Source organism: Lacerta agilis, chromosome 3 (assembly GCF_009819535.1).
Source record: "Lacerta agilis isolate rLacAgi1 chromosome 3, rLacAgi1.pri, whole genome shotgun sequence".
Classification (NCBI taxonomy): Eukaryota; Metazoa; Chordata; class Lepidosauria; order Squamata; family Lacertidae; genus Lacerta; species Lacerta agilis.
The window spans coordinates 107,349,512-107,374,664 of record NC_046314.1 but is presented as its reverse complement, the minus strand read 5'-3'; the positions used below and the strand labels follow the sequence as shown (position 1 = coordinate 107,374,664).

General features: G+C 46.8%; 1 protein-coding gene across 3 annotated transcripts in view; it reads right to left on the bottom strand.

The window, feature by feature from the left end:
* Nucleotides 1-930: 930 nt before the first annotated feature.
* SPTBN1 (spectrin beta, non-erythrocytic 1) overlaps nucleotides 931-25,153 on the bottom strand; it is a 148,933-nt gene continuing 124,710 nt past the window's right edge. Inside the window, exons 24-35 of one of the 3 annotated variants that reach the window (XM_033145086.1) lie at nucleotides 24,866-25,070; nucleotides 23,365-23,739; nucleotides 22,329-22,573; nucleotides 21,363-21,501; nucleotides 20,547-20,631; nucleotides 19,498-19,694; nucleotides 19,109-19,212; nucleotides 17,096-17,159; nucleotides 8,776-9,014; nucleotides 6,856-7,029; nucleotides 3,263-3,305; nucleotides 931-1,301 (exon numbers count right to left, since the gene is read on the bottom strand). In XM_033145086.1, coding sequence (XP_033000977.1) covers nucleotides 1,089-1,301; nucleotides 3,263-3,305; nucleotides 6,856-7,029; nucleotides 8,776-9,014; nucleotides 17,096-17,159; nucleotides 19,109-19,212; nucleotides 19,498-19,694; nucleotides 20,547-20,631; nucleotides 21,363-21,501; nucleotides 22,329-22,573; nucleotides 23,365-23,739; nucleotides 24,866-25,070 — 2,083 coding nt within the window. In that variant the 3' untranslated portion in view covers nucleotides 931-1,088. The remainder of the gene's footprint in view (nucleotides 1,302-3,262; nucleotides 3,306-6,855; nucleotides 7,030-8,775; nucleotides 9,015-17,095; nucleotides 17,160-19,108; nucleotides 19,213-19,497; nucleotides 19,695-20,546; nucleotides 20,632-21,362; nucleotides 21,502-22,328; nucleotides 22,574-23,364; nucleotides 23,740-24,865; nucleotides 25,071-25,153) is intronic. The other 2 variants (XM_033145088.1, XM_033145087.1) reach the window with 2 other exon arrangements.

Genomic DNA, 25,153 nt, shown 5'->3' with positions numbered 1-25,153 from the left:
GCAAAATTATAACACAGTGTAGCTGCTGACAAGCAAGTTAACCATTGGAATAACATTTTTTTTTGTTTTTTTATTCTTCCAGTAAATGCTTCAGTTCCACTTTTACACTTAATCGATGATTTTAAAGGGTTTTGTTTTTTTTAATTATACATCTAGCCTTATTATACTTTTTTTTACTAGAATTATCTGAAACGTACAATATAATGTATTTCAGCAAAAAAAAAAAAAATCAAAATTACAGATTATTTAAAACCGTTATCAGTATGCTAAGTCTTTCTTCTTCTTCTTCTTTTTCCAATACCAACATTCTTAACTGTCGTTGCCGGATGTGGGGTTTTGGCGGTGGGGTGGTGGGTGGGGGGATGACCGGGGGAAGGATGCATCCCTTCCATGTTTTAAGTTCACATAAACAAGATGCCCGGATATAGAAATGGTTTTGGCCTGTACGTTAAATGTCGAGCTGCACTCTTTGTCACGGTAGAAGAGAATATGCCACCATTTCATTTACCGGGGTTAGATTCGCAGTGGGGAGAACCGAATAAGCCAAGGCTCAGCACGACCACCTCAGATGGAAGTGGAAAAAAGTGTGTGTGTGTTTCTGTGTGGGGTTAGGAACTTTGCAAGCACCTTGTATTCCAGTAACACTAAAATAGTGACGGGGTGGAATGGCTTGGGGCAGGGGGGGGCATTGTTGTTTTTCAAGACAGCCTCAAAAAATCGAGGAACAGTTTAAATAGTAAAGATCTAATCTACATTAACCTCGTTAAAAAGAAAAAGAAAGGAAAGAAAGAAAAAACCAGAGAAAGAAAAGGAAGATAAACAACGAAAGGGGGGGGGGGAACCTGGCTCTTCTCTTTTACTCAGAAGCTGCCCAATGCACCTCAGACATATTTGTAACTTTAGAATCTTTTTTGTGTGTTTTTTTGTTTGTTTGTTTTAAATGCTCTATAAATAAAAAAAATTAAAAAAATTAAATCACATTGAGGAACATTAGGCACAGAGAGTAATGTATTGGTTCTGAGCTTGCATGCTGGAATTCCACTGGAACGGTCGATAGAGGTGCAGCGTGTACAAGAAGAGGAGGGAGTTCACTTCTTTTTCCCAAAAAGGCTGAATCTCTTCTCTTTGTCTTTCTCTTTTTCTTTCTCCCGCTTGCCAGGACTGGACTCGCTGGTTATTGTCACACTGGCTGGCAGGGTCTGGGCGCGGCTCGTCGCTGGAGTGCTGTGTGTGCTTGTGGACAACTCGGTTTTGTCCGAGATCGCAGAGGCAATGGCCTGGATCCATGCGTTCATTTCCTCCTGGGAGGGGGGGACGACAGGAAGGTGTAAAAAGAGAGAGAGATTTCAAGGAGCCACAAGCCTTCTCACGCTTTGAATATAAATAGCTAGCTTAAGGTAGAGGTTCTCAACCTTTCTGTGGCCATGGCTCCCGTAACCAACTACAGTGGTACCTCAATTTTCGAAAGTCTCCGTTGCCGAACGTTTCGGTTTTCGAACGCTGAAAACCCAGAAGTAAATGCTTCTGTTTTCGATCGCACCTCAGAAGTCAAATGGATTCTGCTGAGTTTTCTTCAATTTTCTCTATTGAATTTGCAGGCTGCCCTTTGCGCCTCGCTTTTCGAAAGTTGCGGAAGCCGAACGGTCTTCCGGAACAGACTATGTTCGAAAACTGAGGTACCACTGTACATTGTTCCTGCCGCACCCCTGTGGGGCTCAGGAACCCAGTTACGTCACCCCTTGCCTGCAGAGCTGGCAGCCTCTCACCCTCCCTTGTGGAGTGTTCCCTCAGCCTCCTCTCCCCTCTCCTTGGGAGTCCTCTGGGCAGCCGCTGCTGCTGCCCCTGGTCTCTAAGCCACCCCACCCCACCCCAAAGAGTTGCCTCCTCACACTGTCCCACAGCAGCCTTAGAGGAGGATGCCCCCAGCCTTAGTGGCCCAACGGAGACTGGCCAAAGGAGAACGTGAGGCCAGCACCTTACTTTGGGTGGCAGCAGTGGGCATTGCTGGGCTTGCATGGTGTAAAGGCTCCCCTTCAGCACCGGGCACTCAGCTCTCAGGCGAAAGAAAGGCCAGTGCAGCACCTGCCTGCCTGCCCGGCCTCCCACTTGTCTGTCCATTCCCAACAGCAAGTGCTGGCAGACTGACCATCTGGGCTACCTCGCCAGCTTACTCTGGCAACCAGTGCCCCCTGGCCAGTCCCAGAGGCACCATTCACCTGGGGAGCTTGTAGCCAGGGCTGCTGCAACAAACAGCCGCACAAGCCTTTGGGAGGCAGACACTCGAGAGGGCATCGGAGGAGGGAGGGAAGGAAAGAGGGACAGATGCCAGTGTTGCTCGCGGCACCCAGACCATCACTGAAGGCACCCCAGGGTGCCACGGCACACCGGTTGAAAACCACAGGCTTAAGGGATTCTGGTCAACTAAGGCAACTTTCCCACCATACATTTTAAACAGCACCACTCCAACCTCCAAGAGACTCCAGGGCTTCCTGAGATTTACCCAGGGGTTGGTTACCTTGGAATAAAGGTCAGTGGAGAATTGTAGAGCTTAGACTATGTCCCCCACTCTCATCACCTCAAAAAGGTGTGTGCCCATCACAACGGAGACAACAAAAATTCCAAAGCTGTCTAGTGTTGCGTTGTCGTAACACACATGCTGAGAGTGAAGGTGCCTGCCAGCCAGCAGCCCAGTGTTTCCCAAATTTGGGTCTTCAGCTCTTGTTGGACTACAACTCCCACCATCCCTAGCTAGCAGGTCTAGTGGTCAGAAATGGTGGGAATCAGTAGTCCAAAGACAGCTAGAGACCCAAGTTTGGCAAAACACTTCAGTAGACACTGTACTGGGAAGTTTTTAATGCTTGACGTTTTATTGTTTTTATATTTTCCTGGAAGCTGCCCTGAGTGGCTGGGGAAACTTAGTCAGATGGGCTGGGTATTAATAATAATAATAATAATAATAATAATAATATCAAAAGGGGGAAGAGCTGCTGTTAAATGCACAATTTGCATGCAAAAGGTCCCAGGTTCAATCTTTGGCATTTCCAGTGAGGGCCAGGAAGAGGCCCCTTGCCTGGGATACCAAGCAGTATCGACAGTAGTGAGTTTGATGGACCAGTTGCCTGATTTGGTGTATGGCAGCTTCCGGTGTCCTATTGCTTTATGCAGAATGCGGCTTCAGGAGGACACGGTGACAGCAAGACACCAGTAGCACCAACATGAATTTAGAAGAAGAGGAAGAACCCAACAAGGGGCAGAAACTTACATCGTCTTTGGCTTGGAAGAGGTACTCATTGCCGTCAATTAACCTGAAATTCAGAACGACAACATCAGGATAAAGAAGGTGCTCTTGCCAAACAAATGGGAGCAACAGGAACTGCGGACCTTGTTCTTTTTGCACCAGTAACCCTGCAACAGGCTCGTTGTTGGTGGACGTACTGCCCACCCTACTTTTAGAGGCACCGTGCGTATCCCGACACATCCTTGTGTGCTCCATCCCAATGGGGCACGTGTTCCCATTTTGGGGGTGGAGCCCTGCCGCTGCCTTTGGCATGCCAGCTGCCACACAAGTCTGGGCGACTGTGGCAGTCCCAGGAAAGCAAATGCAACATGCTTCCTGCATTATTTTTGGAATTCTGAAGAAAGATCCTACAAGACACTGCTCTCTGTAAAACCATAGCCCGAGAAAAGTTGATGTGCTTGTTTACCCTTGAGGAAGGGCATAAAAAGAGCCTGTTGGGGAAACCAAGGTGGTGGCCTCCACATTGTGGACTCCACTTCCCATCACCCGCAACCAACATGGCCAATGGCTAGGGATGATGGAAGTTGTAGTCCCAAACACCTGGACATTGGCCTATGTGGTCCAGCATCCATTTCCCATAGTGGCGAATAAGATGTCTCCAGGAAGCCTACCAAGGGCATCTTATAACAGTCTCCCCCAACTTGCTACCCTCCAGATGTCTGGGACTACAACTCCCACCAGCGTTGGCCAGTACAGCCAATGGGCAAGGGATGGTGGGAGTCAAGCGGATCCTTCCGGCAGGAGTTCCAAAACCTGGGCACCACAGCAAAGAACATCCTCTCTCACCTCACCACCAGACAGGCATCTAGCGGCAGCAGGACATAGAGATGGTCCTCTCCCAGTGGGCAGACAGGTCCCTGTGGGAGATGTTGGTCCTCCAAACGGTCTATACATTTGTGCACTTGGCAGAAGGACATGGATGTTTGGAGAACCCAAGACTCGCTTTCAATTGTTGTGGCTTTCTCTGTTCTTACAAACCACTGTATCTGTAGTGTTTTGTCACTGCCTGAAGACTGTTTTCTTTTCTTTTCTTTTCTTAAGCTGCACCTACATGATCATGGCTTGGAACATGCTTCTGTGTGGACACTGAGAAAGGACACAAGGTGGTGCTGTGTGCAGGATTCAACTTCCTGTGAATCCCAGATTCTTTTTTTTTCATTGTCCAACGCTTTGGCTGAGTTCGTTCAGGCTCCTCTACGCAATGCTAAACTACGGTTTAGCATTATGTGTGAAGTGGACTCGTGCGGTTCTAGACTGTACGATTCTGAAGATGTATTTTTAAGCGCATGGGCAACGGTGACTGAGCACTTCAGAATTTGGGAGTAAGGGTTCAGTATATTGCAGTGTTCCTAGTTTCTCTTCTGGATGAACAAAGCCAGAATAAATCATGCAAAGCAGCAAGACTTGTGGGATAAATTATGCAATTATTCCCAATTTGCACTAATTTATTAAGCTCATACCTGGCAGGGGTGTTTTCTTGGTGCAGAACTAGGATGTCTGAGGCTGGACTGTTCGTTTTTACATTTTTACTTCCCCTTGAAATGTATTTAACAAGATTTATATACCTCTTGATCACCAAAACCTCTAAGTGGTTTACATAAAGTATAAAATACACATTAAAATTACGGATAAAATCAATTTTTTTAAAAAAATTAGTCTAACGTTTTTCCAAATTAAAACCAGCGGTTTTAAAATTATACATTATAAAATAAAATTATATATGATAATGCATGTTGAATTCCTTGAAAGATTGGAACAAATATTAGGTGCTCATCAGAGGGCCTTTCACATTTATTGTGGGCGCAACACATTTCAAGTGGCTCATCGGAGGTCCCAGTGCCGCTGTGCTCCAATTCAGCAGGGGAACATGATGGGATGCAAGAAATACAAATGCTTGCTCATTCATAATCTCTTTGGCTTCAATGAAGAACCCTTCACAATTTCCGAAAGCGTCAATTTCCTTCCCCCCCCCCCCCTTTATGGGTTGGGCGCCTCTCTGTTGCTCTCTGCTGTTTTAATAAGTGTAACAATCTCTCCCCTGCCTTTGTGAACTGCTTAGATAAGGCTTCCTTGTTTTGCCTTGTCTACTTGGGGCTAAGGTAATGCTGAACCGTTTCTGACACTGAACCATTTCATGCAAGGTGCCGGGGAACGGATACACACAGAAGCACACTTGAGAAGCGTACTATAAACCTTTGAAGAAGGATTAGGCTGCCCTGCCGCTTGGGAGACAAGCTGTTGCTGTCTGTGCATGGAAAGCCAAACGGTGAGGGCAGGGGGAGAACGAGGACCCGAAAGGTACTGGTGCTGAAGGCACAAACCAGTGGCTGGTATGGTGGGGATGCTAAAGATCATAGAATCATGGAATTGGAGAGTTGGAAGGGACACCACGGGTCATCTAGTCCAACCCCCTGCAATGCAGGGATGCTACCCTCTCTGATGCCTCCAGCACAGAGAATCAAAAATCTCTGTAGCGGTACCGTTGCAAGTAGAAGAGCTGAGGACAACAAGATGCTTGTGGGAAGCCCACAAGCAGCATCCACAGGAGGATTTTTTGCCCCCGTGTATATTACTTTGCTACCTTGCACTGAGTTGCATTTGGCATTTCAAAGCCCTTCCAAAAGAGACCCTTTCGCAATCTCTTTTTGTTCTATTGCAAAGGGGATCCTGGCGACTCTGGGACCTCGAATCTATATGCTGATTGCAGTCCTTTGCAACTTCGGAGCATCTTCATGGTAACATGGGATGGCAGCAAAAAAAAAAAAGCAAGGTCCTATTCCAGACCCATATACACCAGCCTTTCTCAGCCTTGGGTCCCTAGAAGTTGTTGGACCACAACTCCCATCGTCCCTGACCACTTGTCCTGCTAGTGAGGGATGATGGGAGTTGTGGTCCAGCAACATATGGGCACCCAAGGTTGAGAAAGGTGGATACACACTAAGAAAACAAGCCAAGAGTTTACCAAGCCTATCAAGGTTTGGAAGAGAATGTTTTCTGAGTAGGTCCACTGTTGGAGGCAGTATGCCTCTGAATACCAACCGTTGGGAATCGTAAGTGGGGAGATAGCCATCTCGTTGGTCAACAGAACAGGATGCTGGACTAGATGGGTCTTTGGCCTGATCTAGCAGTCAGGCTCTTCAGCCTGGATACGTCAGTTAGTTAGAACATACTGCTGCTAACACCAAGGTTGCAGGTTCAATCCCCGTACAGGACAGTTGCATAGTCCTGCATTGCAGGGGGTTGAACTAGATGATCCTCAAGGTCCCTTCTAACTCTACGATTCTAAAGTCCTTAAGAGAGGAATTAAAGGGAAAGAACAAGGCCCAACCCAGATATCCCCCGTGAACTGATCTCGGGACATTTCTAGAGGGCCATGTCATCTGCAGCACCCAGGGGGTTATGCTGCGAATACAGGTGCTCAGAAGATCAGTGGGTGTGGATAATATCTGCAAACCACTGGTGGAGGGAGCCTGGGAACTATCAGTTTCCATCTCTGTGGGGAAAAGGAAAAGTCTCTCTCTCTCTCTCTCTTTCTCCCGCAGGAAGAGGTCCCTTACCTTAGCTTGAACACATGCTTTTTCTTCTTGTATTCAACTGCCACTTCGCATGCCGCTTCTTTCAGGCTGACGGGAATCTCGTTGTGGTAGGGGATGCCCGAGGAAGCGGCCTTGGCATCTTTGTAAAAGCCCATGTCTTGCTTGTTAATAACACAGTAGACGTTATGCCAGGATCTTGGGAGACAAATGAAAAAAACAAGGCAAGCATTAAGGCCGCCGTGACGGATAAGCGCAGCTTCCTCCTCGCTTTTCTAATGCTGTGGCATTGCATAAGCAAATCAAAGCTCTTTTTCTGCGAGAAGATAAAACAGGTTTATGGGCAAGACGTTTGCATGACGCAGCTCTGTTATAAAAGGGAGGGGGAGACAGAGAGAACAGGTTGTCTGCAAAACAGAAGAGATTTCTCAATGCTATGCCATTAGGGTTTTTGCATTTTAATGATGCGCCTAATGGTTTTCTAAAATGTTTCTATATTGCTGTACCCAGCGCTGATATTTTGAAAGAGGGTAGAGAAGGAGCAGCACTATTTGGAAGTAAACATGCTGAATGTTTTCAGAGGGGAAGCTGTCATGTCTGAAAGCTATCAACTTGGATGCATCATTTATTTGGCGTTGTTTACTTGGTTATTTCTTATCTTGCCTTTTTCGATCCAAAAGGGATTCTGATATGAAACTAACAGGATGCAATGAAAACCACCAATCCAGTTAAAACCTCTACATTTCAAGACAAAAATAGCCAGCAAAACCAGGGGGGAAAGAGTGTGTGATGCTTAAGCATCTGAGATAGAACGGGACCAAAATCAAATCTATCAACAGATAAATAAATCCAGTTTATTGATATTATGCATATGCTGCCTGACAACAAAAGTCCTTGAGGTATTTAGAATTTGGCTGTGAATCCTTGTGAGCGGAATCTGCAATGCTCCCCCCGTCTGTGTAAGTCTTTGCAGTAGGGACACTGCAATAAATCAGGACAGGATGGCTGGCGGTCACCCCTCTCCTTTCAGCCATGCAGAGAGGAAGTGAAAATGCTAAGGGAGGATATTCCTAGGCTTCAGGAAGAGTCAGAAAGAGGAAAGCCGAGAAATGCAGGAGAGCAGAGAGGAATTTTGGGGACGCATTCCGCCCTGCTTGCAGAGTGAGCAGGAAGCAGGAACAGGGACCACGAGGTGGATACTTCAGAGGTTGCAATGTATGGGAGGAGGAGGAAGATGCAGGAGATTACCGTGGGGGGTGATGGTGGTGGTCTGTGTGCAAGGGAGGTTGCACAGAAGGAGAGGCCAGGAGACACAGGCATGGGGTGGAAGTGAAAACAGGGGTGCAAAGTGGGACCGCGGAACAGAAGAGAGAAACGGGGTTGGGAAGGGGAGTGGCGAGCTTAGTAGTTGCATGCGGAACAGGGGCGTTGGCGGGCAGAGTGAGCAGGGGTACAGCCCCTTGTTTCAGCTTGTTCCCTGCTGGAGCAACTTCAGGGGCCTGCACTTCCCCGAGCGAAGCCTGAACCCTGCCTCCAGCTCAAACCTCACCTTGTCCTACACCCCCGTGGAGCCTGGCCACAGTGCAGAGCGGGACAGAGCCCTCTAAAGCAGCGTCCAAAGGAAGAGGAGAGGAGAAAAGGATATTTGGAGGGGGCAGCCCTCGCCCTTTGAGCAAGTAAGTAGAGAACAAGAAAACAAATGATATTGGGAGTCGGGGGTCTGGCACCAGAAGCCTTAGCGGTGGCAAGCCTATAACAAGAGGTTGGTGGGAAACAAGGAAAATAGATGTGGGGAGAGGATCAAGGAGAAACTCAGGGGAGGAATCCAGAGATGAAGCGGCAATGACCCCCACTTGCATACTCTGAAGAAAGAGCATACTAGAGCTCCGGGGATCCTCCAGAGGGTGGGAGGTGGTGGATAAGCACGGAGCGAACCTAACAAACCTGTTTGAAGCCTTCTTGTTGTGTGACTCCCATTCGTGTTTGCGATGCAAGAAGCCCTCCATCAGAGTGGAAGGCGCTTCTTGCGTTTTGGCCGGGAGGGTGGCGGCTGTCTGGGCCTGGAGGCCAGCCTTGGCTTTGCGATCGGCCGTCGGCGAAGGAACGGGACTCGTCTCTTTGGAGCTTGTCCTCTGGTCCGCTGCTCCATTGACCATTTCGTTGGCTTCCCTCGACTCTCCCATCTAAGAAACAAGAGCGGGACACGTAAGCCGCTGTCCGGCGGCAAGGCTGTTGCATGCAGCACTTTCTCGTTTAACCAAAGAACATCTTAAATGTTCTGTTTGGGAGGCTTGGCCCCACGCTGAGCACAAAAGCCTAGGGGGTTCCAGTAAAACTACTCTCGCCCCCTCCCCATTGAAGAAACAGAGGGCTGGAGGAATTAGAACGGTGTCATTAGATTAGTTCCCAATTGATAGAGGTGAAGGAACAGGAGAAAGGGAGAGGGTAACCCATCTGTGAGAGTTTTACCGCTCTTGGCTTTGCTGATCAAATCCTTAAAATGCCATGACTGAGCAAAGGCAAACTGTACATGCAACAAGGACTTCTCTATTAAGAGGCTATAGAGAACGCTGCAATTCTTTGCTGTTCCATAACTGGGAATAAGAAACTGGGCCCAGGATTGTGGCCGCACTCGTCAACTGCAAGCATTTTTGACTGTTCCAATATTGCAACAGTAAGAATCTCACTTCTGTTAAGTTCAGAAAGATCGTAAAAAAAAAGGAAGGGAAATCCAACTGATTCACGTCAGCCAGCCGCCTTTCAATGCATCTATAACGTTGCTGTAGTTGGGACTGTGCAGTAACTCTATAGATGCATTAAGCCAGTGAAAAGAGTACTGCTAACAGCATTCACAGAAGCACCCCGGTGTGACCTGAACCCACCTGCAAATTCCCCCATTCCAGCACACCCATCCCCAAGGTGACAACATAATCAGAAGACAACATGCAGAAATTGGTGGGGGGTATCCAAGGGCAGCATGCAATTTCAACATGTCCCCCGTTCCTAGTTAGAAGAGCTTGGATCATCAAAGACAGGCAGGTTTAGAGGGGAGAGGAAAGGTGGAACGAGGCAGGGTCGACAGTTAAAACGTTAATTTCTCTCAAAGTCTCTTATCGTCGGACTTTGGAATCAGGTGGATCGGATTGGGTGTTAAAAGGAGCCAGGAAAACACTACAACCACTCAACTCCACACATCTATTTACCCCCAAGACAAAGACAGAACCAAGGCCTTGGCCATCTCTCGCTTTGCCGGTCTCGTTGCCTGCTGTACTGTAACTGAGATGCCTAGTGGGGCCAGCTCTGGCTGGGCAGTTCCATGATGTCTTCAGCAGCCATTTCATCACCCATATCATTTACAACCGGAATCCTGAAACTTTAATCTTTTGCAACAGCGGCTCAGTCCCAGGCGGGACGGATAACATTGATTAAAGGAGTCGGGACTTGGAATTCTGTGCCGCAGAAAAGCCACTGGTAGCAGCCCGCAGAGGAGTGTAGGGATTGTGGTTATTAGCAAGTTACTAAAGCCCAGCGCCGCTCAATGCTCTAGTAGTAGATTACAAACACTCTGCGCCATTTTTCTTTACATCGAGGATAAGCAAGGATTCGCCAAGGACACAGTAATTAAAAGACACTTTTGCTGCTCCGGCCAGGATTCAGACAATTCAGAAGCAGCGGAATTATTACACAGCAAGCTGTACATCTTCCACTTTTGCTACAACTGCTTGGGCTGCTTGGGAAAAGTGACTGGCACCATTGACTCCCATTCCAGTATGTTGGCCAAATGCTAAAGGCCTCCAGCCATCCATTCTAAGCCTGCAGTCCTATACTCTCTTATATGGAAATAGGAACTACTGGACTCCATGGGGCTTACATCTGAGTAGACATTTACAGGATTGCACTGCAAGCTACCCAGAGCCTTTTTTTTTTAACAGCTCACCTCACCCCAATCCGTTGAACCAAGAACCAGTCCAGGCTCCAATGGTCAAGTTTTGCTGGTACAGTATCAACCCCCCTCTCCCCTTATGAAATAACTTAATGTCCCAGGAGGGAACCCAAATCCTGAACTAAATTTAATGTGCATAACTCCCCCCACCATGTTAACTCTTAGTTTTGTGTTTTTTATGATTACTCTCACTTGGGGATGAGAGATCCGGAGAAAGTGGGCTTTGCTCAAAAATTAGGGGAAACTTCCTAGGATTAGCAAAAGAGAAATCAAATAATGGAACAAGAGTTTCCATGGTAGAGACACTTGAATTCACTTCCTTGGAGGTTTTGAATGAATGGGCAAGAGACGTTAAGCCAGAGTTCTCTAGGTATAGAGTATGCTTTCCCAACCTGGTGCCCTCCAGATGTTTCGGACCATCGCCATGCTGACTAGGGCTGATGAGAGTCATAGTCCAAGTGATCTGGCAAGGCACAATGGTTGGGAAAGGCTGGTAGAGAATATACTGCATTAGATCAGGGAATGTAAAAAGAGACACTTGTGGGAGCCAGCAGGGGCTGGTGCCCCTTGCGACTGGCAGGGCAGAAAGTGGGGAGACCAACAGAGGGTGGACCCAGAGCTCAGGACAGGCATAGCCAGAGCCAATGGGAGTCAAGAGCCAACTAATTCTACTTTTGTCCTCATCTTCCTCCCAGCTGAGTTTTACAAGTGCAGCACTGAGGCAGGAGATGAGGAAGGTGACATGCAGTTCTGCCCCGTTGGCCTAGCTGTTAAGTAGTAGGGCAACTGGTGGTGGCACAAGGAGGGCAGACCAAGGTTGGTGGGGCAGTGCCCGATTCACCAAAAAGGACCAGGCTCCACTGGTGGAAGCTACCCCATGTTCAGATTCCACCAACTGGGAAAAATAAAGGAATTTTGTGGAGTGGAGAATCAACTATATATGCAAACCAGGCCACCAATATTATATTGTGGTAATGCCACCTTCTCAACAGTACAGGTGGGTCAAGTCCGAGGGAAACCTGAGAGCCAGACACACAGCCTCTGTATTCTTGCCTGTTTCTGGCAACTTCCATGGCTGCTCATCTGACTCCTGGGTTGCCCAGGGCTTGCTTTCCTGTGCTGGCAGAGACTAGGGATAGAAGCATAGGGAAGGCACTTGTGCTCATGCAAGCGAAGACTTCTGTGGTTTGGCTTTAGCTCGCTGCGGCACGGCCATCTTGTTAAGATTATGAACAAAGCTGTCGGGTTGCTTTTCAGTATTTTTGCAGCCTGCTTTCAGAAACGGTTTCCGCAATGAACAGAATAACAACAGAAACAACAACAATAATAATAACAAGCATGTATGCAAATGGTGCATGGTGACACACAGGGGGGAAATAATAAGAGCTAAACAAAACTTTAATGGAAACATGCTTTGAGCATGCAGACAAAACACCATGGGTGACAATGGTTAACAACAACAACAACAACAGATAAACACAAGCATGTTATGAATACACGTTGTCATCATTGGAAGGTTAACTGCAAGTCAGCTGAGTGGTTAGCTGGTTCTTGAGGTATTTAAATCCTGACTGTAAGATGCAACACAGCAGCCAGGGACGCAACATGAAATACATCCCCGCTCCCCCGAGTTTGCTTTTCAAAGTGCATGAATCAAGATCTACATTCAGTCTCCCACCTCCTTGAGCCTCTGTACTATTAGATGAGGAATCAAGGGATCTGCGTAAGGGAATGACAACCCACACGTTGTTCTGTGAAATGCCACAATTTTTCGGAACCAAAAAAATGTAGGCAGCTATTAACAGAGAGGACTGCAGTGTCCTTTTGCTGCCTGGGATTCAGCTTTGAGGTATCCTTTTCCTCCGGTTTTCCCCTGAATGCTAGAGCTCTATGTTGCCGTTATATGAGGAAACTGAGCATCCCTTAGGCATTTTTTGGCTACAGGATAGAACAGGTTTGGAACAGTCCCTTTGCCTGGCCAAGGGTCAAAAAGGCATCTCTGGTCCCTGCAGGGTTTAATGCACTTTGAGGGGCAGCAACCTAGAACTGGTGTAAAGGAAGCACCAAAACATGTCAACACATTGCTATAAGGAAATCTAAAGAGCATTAATTAAGAAGTTATACGGTGATATCCAGACCGGGGAGGGGGGAGAGGGAGAGAGAGAGACATGTATGATAATGAAGAAAGACATGGTTGCATGGAAGAATAAAATCCTAGCCTTCACACTCCTCACAAATGTTGCCAGGTACACTTTTGAGAAGCTAAACTGATAACCGGTACACACCTTAATGTAGACTCGGAGGCTCAGCAAAGGGAAACCAGATTGATCAGGTGTGGTTTGCTAATTATAAAGGTTAATAACTAACTAACCCTTATACAGGTGGTAAAGATTGCAGCATAAATTCTTCATGGGAGGAAACCAAGGCCGTACTGAAATATGGCAAAGCTACAAATAAATTTAGAGAAGTCTAACAAATGCCAATTATTCTTTACCTTTACCAGCTGAGGCAACCACCCGTCGACTATGCTACAATCCAAGTTTATGTAGACAAAAAGTCTTCTTAATGCCACCTTTGTGCAAAATTACTGAATCTGAAGATGCAAACCCAGAGCGCACGTTTAGCAATCTTTATTGCCACCCATAATAAAGGGAAGTTAAAGAGGATCCCCCCCCTCTTTAAAAGTGTGGAATTTCTCTACTCTTTCAATGTGTCTTTTCATGTGGATTAATGGTCCTAATTCAGAGGTGAAGATTGCCAAATGAACCCTGGGTTTCACTGAGGACTTCAAACCTTTCTCCTCCTACAGTAGCAGCAGATAGACTCACAGTAGATACCAACTCAACTGTCATTAATTCTCTCCCAAATAATCCAAACAAGCCTCTGCTACAGCCTTAGCCCCCTCACAGAACTATATTCCCCAGAACTCCTTGAAGAGAAGAATGTTGTTAATCCAGTTTAAATTTGTAGCATAAATGTGCCCAGATGGCATATCTGCCACCCTACCACTACCCAAAAATCTGTAATTTGATACTATGGTCACCACCCTCTGTTCTCCACCTTCACACAGAATGGAAGTGTCTAGAGCAGGTGTAGTCAATGTGGTGCCCTCTAGATATTGATGGGCTCAAGCTCTCATGATGGGAGCTGTTCATCAACAACATCTGGCTAAGCCTGGGCTAGAGCAGGCTTCCTCAACCTCGGCCCTCCAGATGTTTTGAGACTACAGTTCCCATCAACCCTGACCACTGGTCCTGCTAGCTGGGGATCATGGGAGTTGTAGGCTAAAAACATCTGGAGGGCTGAGGTTGAGGAAGCCTGGGCTAGAGTGTTGACTTTTGGATCTATAGAGCCCAAATTGAGATCCCCACTCAACTGAGAAGGTAACTGAGTAGTACCTCTCAGCCTAATCTACCTCTAGGCTGAGTTCCTTGTGTGGGATACAAATGTAATAAAACTGGAAATGTGTAATACCCTGTTTCTCCTAAAATAAGACATAGCCATAAAATAAGCCATAGCAGGATTTCTATGCATTTGCGAAATATAAGCCATTCCCCCAAAATAAGCCATACCCCGAAAATAAGCCATAGTGATGTGGTACCTCCCATTAAAACAGCCTGGAGAGGCGTGGCTATGCAGCGTACTGATGCAACATGGTTAAAATAAGACATCCCCTGAAAATAAGCCATACTGTGTTTTGTTGAGCGAAAAAAAATATAAGACGGTGTCTTATTTTAGGAGAAACACAGTAGCAGATTCACGCTTGTTAAGGGTTCCTTTCCTCTTCCCTAACCTGCAGTTCTCCTTTCGTAGGGGGGGAAATGAGAGCAGGGGAGTGTGAGCCTGAGGCTCTCCAAGGTGCTGTTAAGACTCCAGCTCCCATCATCAACCTTAGCCAGCACAGCCAATAGTCAGAGCGATGGGACGCAGAGTCTAGCAAGATCTGCAGAAGACACAGCTTTCTCCACCCCTGGTTTTGAGAGTCAGTGAGTGGAGGTTTCAGATATGGGCTATGAATCAGCCCCTCAACCTAGTGCAACCTCAAAGGGCTTTTGGGAGGATTAAAAGGGGAGGAAGGGAAAGAGAATCATGTATGCCACTTTGGAGGAAAGGTGGGATAGAAATCTAATAATTATTAATACACCCCCCCCCTTTACCCTTACACTCTAGGAATGCGAAGGGCTGAAGTCATGGAAAGAGCCACGGCCTCTGAAGCCTAGTGGGGTGGGGGGAGAATCTTAGACCCAGCACGGCCAAGTGTTGGTGCCTGGCTGGACTGTGTCTTTGAACTCTGGCAATGGCCTTTGCTTCCCTGGGTGGAGGACAGAGAGGTGTGTACGTATGTGTGAGAGAATGTAGAAACTAGCCTACTGTGCAGAGGTAAAATGTTAACTCATTGCCCCACCCACTTTAGCCTCTGGCTCCTCCCACCGCTGGCAAGTGCCTCTGCTCCCCACCCAGAAGGGAATGTTGATCTCGGCTGAAAAGTGTGGCCCACCCCTGCCGTAGGATGAAAAAACAAGCTGGGCATTAAGGCACTGAGCTCCCCATGTGCCTCAGGTAGAATGTTGAAGGGCAGTGCATGCGAAAAACGAGCATCTGAAAATGAAGATGCTTCCTTTCCCAGTATACGTACATGTGCCTTGCAGAGGCAATGCTAGGAGGGATGGGGAAGGCAGATTTTCAAGGTCCCTCTTCCCCCCCTGGGGCTTAATTTACTTGGAAAAGGGGGAAACTGGGAACAAACAGTCCCAGCAACAGGAACAAGGGATGCTCACACTATTAAAATTCCACAGTTTTAATGGCCCATTGGCAATTTTTTTTTGGGGGGGGGAGAGATCCTAAACATGCTTCCTTGGAAATTAAATCCCACTGAGTGCAAGAAGGCTTGCTCCCTAATAACTGTGTTCAGGAGGGCAGCCTGAAAGATGCTGTGAAGAAGACCTGCTCCTTCACATGAGGTGAAGAGGGTTGTACTGTGTTTAGCCTCACATGATCTGTATGGATTTTTCTCTCTCCCCCCCCCCAAACCCCAACCAGGCCCTACTTTAAAAGGACTAAGAGAGTCCCGTCGTTTTCGATGGGGTTATGGACTAAATAACCAACTCACTGGCTAGGGAAGAGGAGCACTAGAACAAGTTGCCGAGACAGTAAGATCACACTGACTACTAAATTTGTAGCATCCTTCCATTTAAGCTTTATTGGCAGTTCCTGGGTTCACACTGCTTGGAATGTTCAACAACTTACTAAGTTCTAGGTCAGGGGTGGAGAACCTCAGCCCCAAGAGCCAAAATGTGGCCCTCCGGGGCTCTCTAAAAGGCCCTCAGCACTCTCCCAAGCCACGTCCCCTCACTGGCCCTGTAATGCTGTTGCCTGGCTGGAGTTTGGCCTTGAATTGTGATAATTCCTCTTGCTTGCCTGGATAGAGGACAGAGAACTGTGGATGCATGTTCAGAAACGTCTGACTTTTGCGCGGCTGGGGTGCAGCCAGCACACTGTACTAACAGCTGTATCTGTTACTCCACCCACTTCTCCCTCTGGTCCTGCCTGTTTTTCAACTCTCGGACTGCTTACCATGGGCATGCGGCCCTCATAAGGTTGTGCAGAGGGTAGTGTGGCCCCTGGGATGAAAAAGGTTCCCCACGCCTGCTCTTTTGGTGCAGATGGTTCTCCCTGACCCTGAATTCCGTACCCCCCGTTTACATATCGACATCTGCCGATGGCTTTCTGTCTGTAGGACTGGGTCGTGCGCACGAAGGCATGTGCCAATATCGCAGCTGGCTTCCTGGCTCAAAACCGTTAGTACAGCTAGGGACATCGTACCTGTCGGTCTCTAATTCTCGTCTTCCACAACGATGAGATCTCATTACATCTCAGTTACTCACACAAACGGGGCGGCTTTAGCGGCAGAAATCTCAAAAGCTATTAACAAAACGAAAAACTCACAACAAAAGATCATTGAGACAGTCGCAGTGCAACCGGGGTGGGGTGGGGGTGAGCCTTGAAGGCGTTCGAAAGGATTTAGAGTTGAGGAAATATAGAGGGTGCCTACATTGGGCACTGGAGCGAGTGGCTGGGTGTGACGGCGACTCAACTGAACACAAGCTGAATGCAGCGGGGTGTGTGGTTGCAGTGGGAGAGAAGCAGTAAAGGGGATTTGGAGGGCCGGCAAATCAGGGAGGAACAGGGGAGAAAAAAGCAGCCCGTGGCCTTCTGCAAACCGCTTTGCGTCTTTCAATGTCCAGAACGAGGCCGATCACTAGCCGTCCATCTGCCACTAAAGTTTTTGTAGTTTTGGTAGGTTTGGGAGCGGTAACTAACCCGAGGAGATTCCTGGTCTGGTGGCAAACCATTCTGGGATACCTGCTCTCCTTTTGTGCCGTCCCTGTTGGGAAAGAGAGAGAGAGAGAAAGTGAGAAGGAGATTGGAAAGAAGAAGCGCAGGGCATCCAGGCATGCTGAAGAAAACCCTGGTGAGCTGCAGAAGACTGGCCTCTGTGACACATTCTGGGGGCACAGACTTCTTTCCCGTGGGGGGTGCCTTGGCAGCCATGTTGGATTTCACTGGTGCACAACGAACTGAGAGTGTTTTACCTAGGGCCCACCTGACACTGGGTTTATATTTCATTAACTTATTAGTCGCCTTATTATTATGATTTCTTACAAAACTCAAAGAGACAATAATTAGGTAACCCATGCACTAAAACCAGCATAACACAAGCGGAAAAATCTATTTTAAAGCTTTAAAATAAATATGGGTGGCCAGTCGAAAATGGTTTTGGAAACAGAGAGTGGCTTAAAAATAGTTAAGGAAGTGAAAAATCTAGGGATCTGCCTGATGGTGAGAAATCTTAATTTATTTCAAGATGGTTATATTAAATTAGGAAAAGAGATTTAAAAAGAGTTAAGAGATTTAGGGAAGGATGAAGCTTTCCCTATGATAGGTAGAATTTCAGCCATTAAAATGAATGTGCTTCCTAAAATGTTCTTATTCCAATCGATCCCGATCGTTAATAAACTGAGTTGCCTCAAGGAATGGAAAAAAGATATTTCTAAATTAGTCCAGCAGGGGGAAAGGCACGAATTAAACATGAAATTTTGATTGATGCAAAAGAAAAGAGGGTGCATTGCCCTGTCAGACTGACAACTGTACTATGAGGTAGCTTGCTTGTGTTGGCTAAGGGAATGGATCGTACTGGAGGATGCAGACATTTTAGATCTGGGGGGGCATATTAAATTTGGCTGGCAGGTATGTCTCTGGTATGGTAAAGCCAAAATATATAAAAGTTTCATTAGGAGAAATTTGTACATAGTCTGAGAGAAATATAAAAATTTGTTGGAAAGAAAAACACCCCTATGGTTGTCGCCAACCGAAGCAATGACAATCAAGAGAATAAACATGAATATATGGTGGGGGACCTATAGAGACTTGTTGGATCTCTCAGGGAGTGAACCTAGATTGAAACCAATGGAAGAAGTAAGGAGCCATGTTACTGATTTGTTACAGTATCATCAAATATACGATATGTTTAAATTAGATAAGAAAAAATTGCTTTTTGGACCAAAGCTCACAATTTGAAAGAGAGCTGATGTTGAATAAGGAAAAACTACTGTCTAAAATGTATAAATTATTATTGGAATAGGAAACAAAAGATGAGCTGGTTAAAGCGTCAATGACCCACTGGGCAATGGATATAGGGTACAATATAGTTAAACCTCTGGGAGAAACTTTGGAAGAATGATTTGAAATTTACTGCATGCTACACACTGAAATTGTATTATATGATGGTAGTTGAAATCCGAGTAGATTGGCTAAGATGCATAATGCAGAATCGGATTTGTGTTGGAAATGTAAAGAAGGAGAAGGAACCTTCTTTCATATGTGGTGGGCATGCAAAAAAGTTAAAGAATATTTGAAAATGATATATAATGAGATGAAAACATGTTCAAAATAACTCCCCCCCAAAAACCCCCAGAAGCATTTATGTTAGGAATTGTTCAGGTAGAGGTTCCCAGGAGTCAGAAAAACTTATTTATGTATGCGACAACAATGGCTCGGATTTTGCTAGCCCAAAAATGGGCCCACCTGCTAGCCTGCTCCCTAAAATATCACTGGTTTGCTCATTTCTATATATAGAGTGCCTACATTCTGCATGTACAAGCCTGCATAGGCTTTAGATACCTATTGGGTCCATAAATTACCATATATCATATATTCAACACAAAAAAACAGCGACAATTTGTTGTTGACAAAGGACAGCTGGACATATAAAGGGCCCCATTACCTTCAGTGGCTTAGGGCCTCATCAAACCTACATCCGGCCCTGCTGCTTACCATTGCTGAGACTCCTCTCCGGTCTTGGGGCTTGGCTCCGGAGAAGGAGGCTGCCTCTTCCTCTCTTCCTCTTCTTGCTGTCGACGTACTTCCAACAATTCCAACTGGGGAGCAGAGAATAAACAGTGCAACTTTAGGGTCCCTCCGTTCTCAGAAACATCGGCCATCTTAGATCCTCATTAGCTTCCTCAACATGCCACCCCTGCAAGAACCTGATTAGCTGTTGGATTGGATTAGCTCGGGGGGGGGGGAGTTGAACTATTCCCTCTGCCCCTAGAAAACAGGAATTCATTCAGTTTATTTCTACCAGAATCTAAATTTATCTCTGCAATGTATTAGCTCTGTGACCCCCCAGCAACTGGAGCTAGAACAAAGCTCCTGCGACTCACCGTAGTAAGTCTTTCAAGCGCCGAAAATCTCTCGTCCCAAGTTGCGGCGGACTTTTCGAACGCTTCGTGCCTCTTGATGAGCTTCTCCACTTCGTCCACGCTTTGCCCGATCTCGCGGCTTGACAGGTACGGCTCCTGCCCCAGCAGCCAGGCCTCGGCGACGCTGGCATCCCTCGAAAACTGGTGCACTTCCAAAACTAAGGCAAAGGCAGAAACGTTGGGTGCTCAGGGCCGGCAAGCGCTGTGCAATGATAAGCCTAGCGTCTTAAGGCAGGTGCTCTCTTAAACACATGGCACCTTTCTCCTAGCTCTTGGGGGTCCTGTTTCATCAGGGTGGTACTAAACCAATCCTTTGGGAATGTCCTAGACAGTCACCAATATATTTTCACCCAGGGACATCCCCATGGTGGACAAAGGAAGCCAGAAATCATCATCATCAATGATCTGTCCTTCACCCTAAGGTCCCATGTTGGGTTGAATGGACACTCCATGTATCGAGACCAGGGGTGGAGAACCTACAGCTCTCCATTTGTTGTTGGGTACTCATTACCCTTGACCAGTGGCAAGTCTGGCTGGGGCTGATGGGAGATGGAATTCAGCAACATATGGAGGACCCTGGCTTTCAACTTTTCCCTACTCCTCCAACACTTAAGTCCGCACTCCATGGCTGCTGAGCATGCCCCCCCCCCCACTGGGTTCTTTCCTCTTACAGTTCTCCCCCCTTGGTTGTATCTCTGTAAGCCTTTGGGTTCCCTTAACCCTACTGACACGCCCCTTTGTTTCAGTCTCCCATTCTGTGTTATTATTATTAATAATTATTATTATTAATTTATATACTGCTTAATTGCAAAGGTGGCTTTTATGTGGCTGGCTTTGTGCTTCCCATATGTCTTCGGTGTTCACATCGCCAGTTTTGCAACAACGGCAAACGCATACACTCCTGGTTGTGTATTTGAAAATGCCGACAACACTCAGGAAACACTGCCGCCTTAAAAAAACTACACGAGATCTCATTGCTCTAATAAGACAGACAAGGGGGGGGATCTTACTCAGTCTCAGCCACTCCCATCTGTCTTCCCATTTGTCAATCATTTCTTTTCTCTTCTCTGTGAGCTGCAATAGCTTTTCCTTGATCTGGAAGGAATAAAAGAACGGAACGTTACCATTGTACTACAGGCTTCTTCTTTTGTCTTATATTTGACTTTAACAGAGCTGCTCCTGGCATCTGGGATCACGTTAGGAAAAGCAGGCTCTGCGTTTCACATCCAGACTTCTTGCTTGTCACTGGTGGACAGTGTCCATTGGGTCTGGCAGGGGAGGGGACTTGTTGGGAGGGTGGGGGGAAAACAACACGAGTCCTAGTTTGGGATGATGCGACAATAGACTCTGGTTTGTTTTGTCTGTGGAAGAGAAGCACTATGAGAACGCTTCAGTAGCACATATGAGCAGAGCTGGTGTGTAAATTGATTAGATTAGATAGGATGGGACAGAGCGATAGAGACAGAAACGACAGAATTAGACAGAATAAAATAGTACAGGTATGACATATTAGATAGGACAGGACACAATAGATTAGCCAGGATGGAGTAATAAAAAGGGATCGATTATATTAGAAGTCAGGATAGATTAGATTGATGGGATAGGATAAATTAGATCAATAAAATAGGATACATTAGATCGCCAGGATAGAGTCCATTAAGTAGGGTCAACAGAAGAGAATGCAAAGCACTTTGGTGAAGTCAAGATACGTAACAAAACCTTGATTCAATTAATATAGATGGTCCTTAGGTCTGAAACGGTGATCCTTATATGTTGTTTTCTCAACCACCACTCCTGCATAGTTGCAGAGAGCAAGCACACTGTACCTCTTCTGATGCATAGTGTTTCCTCGCCAGCAGCGATTTGCCCAGCTCAATGCAAGTCGTAAAGCTGTCATTACGGGCATCTATTTCTGCTTTGATTCCCTGGTGATTGTTCATCAGCAGTTCTACGGAGGAAACATCCCTGAAACAAAACGTCGGTGGTTCAGATAGTCGCATGCTCGGTTTATTAAATGCTTCTGCGGCTCACCGCTAACAGAAACTGAAACCTAGTTCTCATCGAGGCAGTAAGCCTGTGACCCTCAGTTGTGCCACCTCTACCTGTAGGTGGGGCTCATAACCGTTTTACAGACAGGAAGACTGAGGTGGAGAGTTAGCAGCCAAGTGTGTTGCTGGCTGAGAACGGATCTGAGCTCCTGAGTCCAGTTCAATCCCAACATTATGCTTCAAGAATGCTAGGTAGGCCTCACCAGCAACAGCCACGGGGACACAGCTGGAGGCCTAGTGCTAAACATCTGGCTTGTTGTTCCACATTACCAGTTCCGGATTTATGTATAAGCTAAACTCTCTTGGGGGCCCCAAATTTTTTTAGAGGGGGTGGGAAAACTGGATGTACATTTCCAAAATATAAGATAAAAAACAAATAAAATAAAACCTACATAAAACACCAGTGTTTTGTGTTGCTTAGGCTCCTATGCTTGGCAGGGGGTTGGACTGGATGGCTCTTGTGGTCTCTTTCAACTCTATGATTCTATAATGGGCCCGCCTGCCAGCCTGCTCCCTAAAACACCACTGGTTTGCTCATTACTATTACAGGGTGCCTACATTCTGCATGTGCAAATGGCTTTAGATACCTATTAGATCCATAAATTACAATATAGTATAGTATATATTCAACACAAAAAACAGCAACAATCTGTTGTTGACAAAGGACAGCTGGACATATAAAGGGCCCCATTACCTTCAGTAGCTTAGGGCCTCATCAAACCTAAATCCGGCCCTGCACATTACCTAGGCTTCTCTTGGGCTTCGATCTGACGAATGACATCATCCATCCAAAGCATGAGATCTCGAACCATGCTGAAGAAGCGGAATTTGTCCCCGGTGTCTACTAGCCTGACCCTGCGTCCCTCGCAGGCATCAAGCAAGGTCTTCCATGCTTCCAGAACCTCATTTTCACGCCTTTGGATATCGTCGGCCTTGTCTCCAGCATAAGCAGACTGGAGGCGGGCGGCATCTTCTTGCAGTTGCCTCACCTGGCGAGGGAAGAAAGAGAAACCCCATCAGCCAACGCGATTGTTGGAAGGCCTGCCATGGAATTATAGCCAGGGCTGCATCTAGGCTGCAAAACCTGGGAGATGAGCAATGCTGCGGAATGTGGCAGCTGGTACAGAATTCAGCTTCCTGACCACCTTGGCTTCTTATTTCAAAACAAGAACCAACCACCAAGTTCCTAGTCCTTATGACTGCGAAGATAAGCTTCAAGACACATGGGCAGGCAACCAAGACCAGCCCAAGTCATTTTACTGCCTGAGGCAAAGGACAAGATGGCACTCGCCCGATTCCACGTACGGAAGCCAATCAGATTGACTGATTAATCTTACTTGAACACGGGAATAGAGGGTGACAGACCAGCTTAGGTGGCACAGGGAAGGCTGTGTGGCACATACGCACAGCTGTTCCCTCCATGCCTTACCACCACTACCCAACCCCCAGCATCTGCCACCTGAGGCACTGTCTCATTCTGCCTAACAGCAGGGGCGGCCTTCTCTCTGCCAAGCTCCATAAGGGCAGCACTGAGACTATGGGGGAAGAAGCTGGCAGTGTGTGCTACCCCCTTAGCTAATTGTAAGAAGGCAAGTAGGTAGGAGTAGCTAAAAGTAGATTGAGGTTGGTAGGTTGGGGGACCACCCTAGAAGACCAGAAAACAAAGGAAAGCTGCTGGCAACCCATATCAATGCACCATCTTCTTTCTTGACCACCTGAAACCACGCAGATCCCCTGTATTAAGGGGGCTGTGCTAAAAATACTGTCTCAGCATGCACACCTGTGTCCCTAAGGCCTGAATGTCATGTTCGAACGTTGTATGCATCCTCTGCAAGGTTTCCACCGTGTTCTGGTCCCTCCCAAGCTCCTCGGGCAGCTTCTTGTGTTTGTCCTGTATCCGCCCAAAGATCTCCTTGGCATCGTGGTAAAATTTGTGCAGTTCATAAGAGGCGGCGAGGATCTGCGTTCTCGTGTCGATGAGTTCCAGGAGGTCAGCCCAGGCCTCGTTGAGACCGTCCTTCCACTCAGCGATGGTGGCGGCATCAGAATGCCCGGAGTTGATGAGCTCATCGGCCATGTGGTTGACGGTGTCCACACGCTCCTGCCCAATGTTGCCGGTGTCCCGGGCAAATTCGCGGAATCGCTCTTGCAACATCTGGAAAGAGAGAGGCCGTTAAGGAAACAGGCTCCAAATCAATTGGAAGGCCACTTTCCAGCTTGCTCAGGTAACAATACATTAGAACATTGGTGATATTCGCAAAGAGACTGACATCGGCAACGTGGGACTGTACCATATGTGGAATATATGGAATATATGCATGTTAGTGTCTATGCATATGTATGTGCATGCGTCTATGTGAATGATGTACACCTGTTTACCTGAAGGAGCATCTCCATTCCCACTGCCCAGCCCAGACACTGAGGTCCAGCTCTTGAGGGTCATCTGGCAGTTCCTTCACTGTGAGAAGTAATGTTACAGGGAGCCTGGCAAAAGGCCTTCTTGGTAGTTGCACCTGCCCTGTGGAATGCCCTCCCATCAGATGTCAAAGAGCTAAACAATTACATGGCTTTTCATAGACATCTGAAGGCAGCCCTGTATCGGAAAGCTTTCAATATCTGATGTTTTGTTGTGTTCCTTCATATTCTGCTGGAAGCTGGCCAGAGTGGCTGGAGCAACCCAGTCAGATGGGCAGGGTACAAGTAATAAATTGTTGTTATTATTTACACATGCATATTATCGAGACTATTCCCATTGCCTGTATTCATTATCAGATTGCGACACTTTGTACAATTTAACAGCAAGGGTCAAATATCATTGCTTCTCACACCACAAAAGGCCTTTTTTTTTTTTTGCTCCCCGTATAAGCACTGGGTAAAATGACCTAGCTCCAAGGAGCTTAAAGTGGTGTGCATGGTCCCTGCCACCATTTTGTCCTCATAACACTTTCTGTGGTAGGTTAGGTTGAGTGTTGGTGAGTGGCCAAAGATCTGTTGTGGACCTTCATGGCTAAATGGGGATTTGAACCCTGATCTCCCAGGTTCAAGTCCAACACTCTAACCACTACACCACACCAGCTCTCATTCGTGTGTGTGTGTGTGTGTGTGTGTGTAAAACAGTGTGGAATACAAGTTTTGGTTTTCATTTCTTGTTCTTTGGCCAACTGGCCTTTCCAACCATGGATGTTACCTGTAGACGGCCTTGCATACTAACGAAATACAGAAAAAACAAAACTGCAAAATTGCGGAAAGCTGAAAAAATGGGAAGAGTCATCTGATCTTACTGTCACATGTTCGTAATCCTGTCCCAGCTCGTGGGATCCGGCCACCACTTCCCTTTCGGCAATCCACTGCTCCAAGTCATCCACTTCGCGGTTCAACTGGAAAAGCCTGTGTCTCTCGTCTAGCTTGCCTCTCCTCTCCTCAGCGAGGTCTTTCAGGCCTGCATACAGCTTGTCTACTTTGGACTGCCGCATGCTAATGCGCTCACTGAGGGGAAGAAAAGGGAATGTGTGAGAAGAGAGTCAAATCCATCCACTTAAAAAATAAATTAATCAACATACAATTTTATT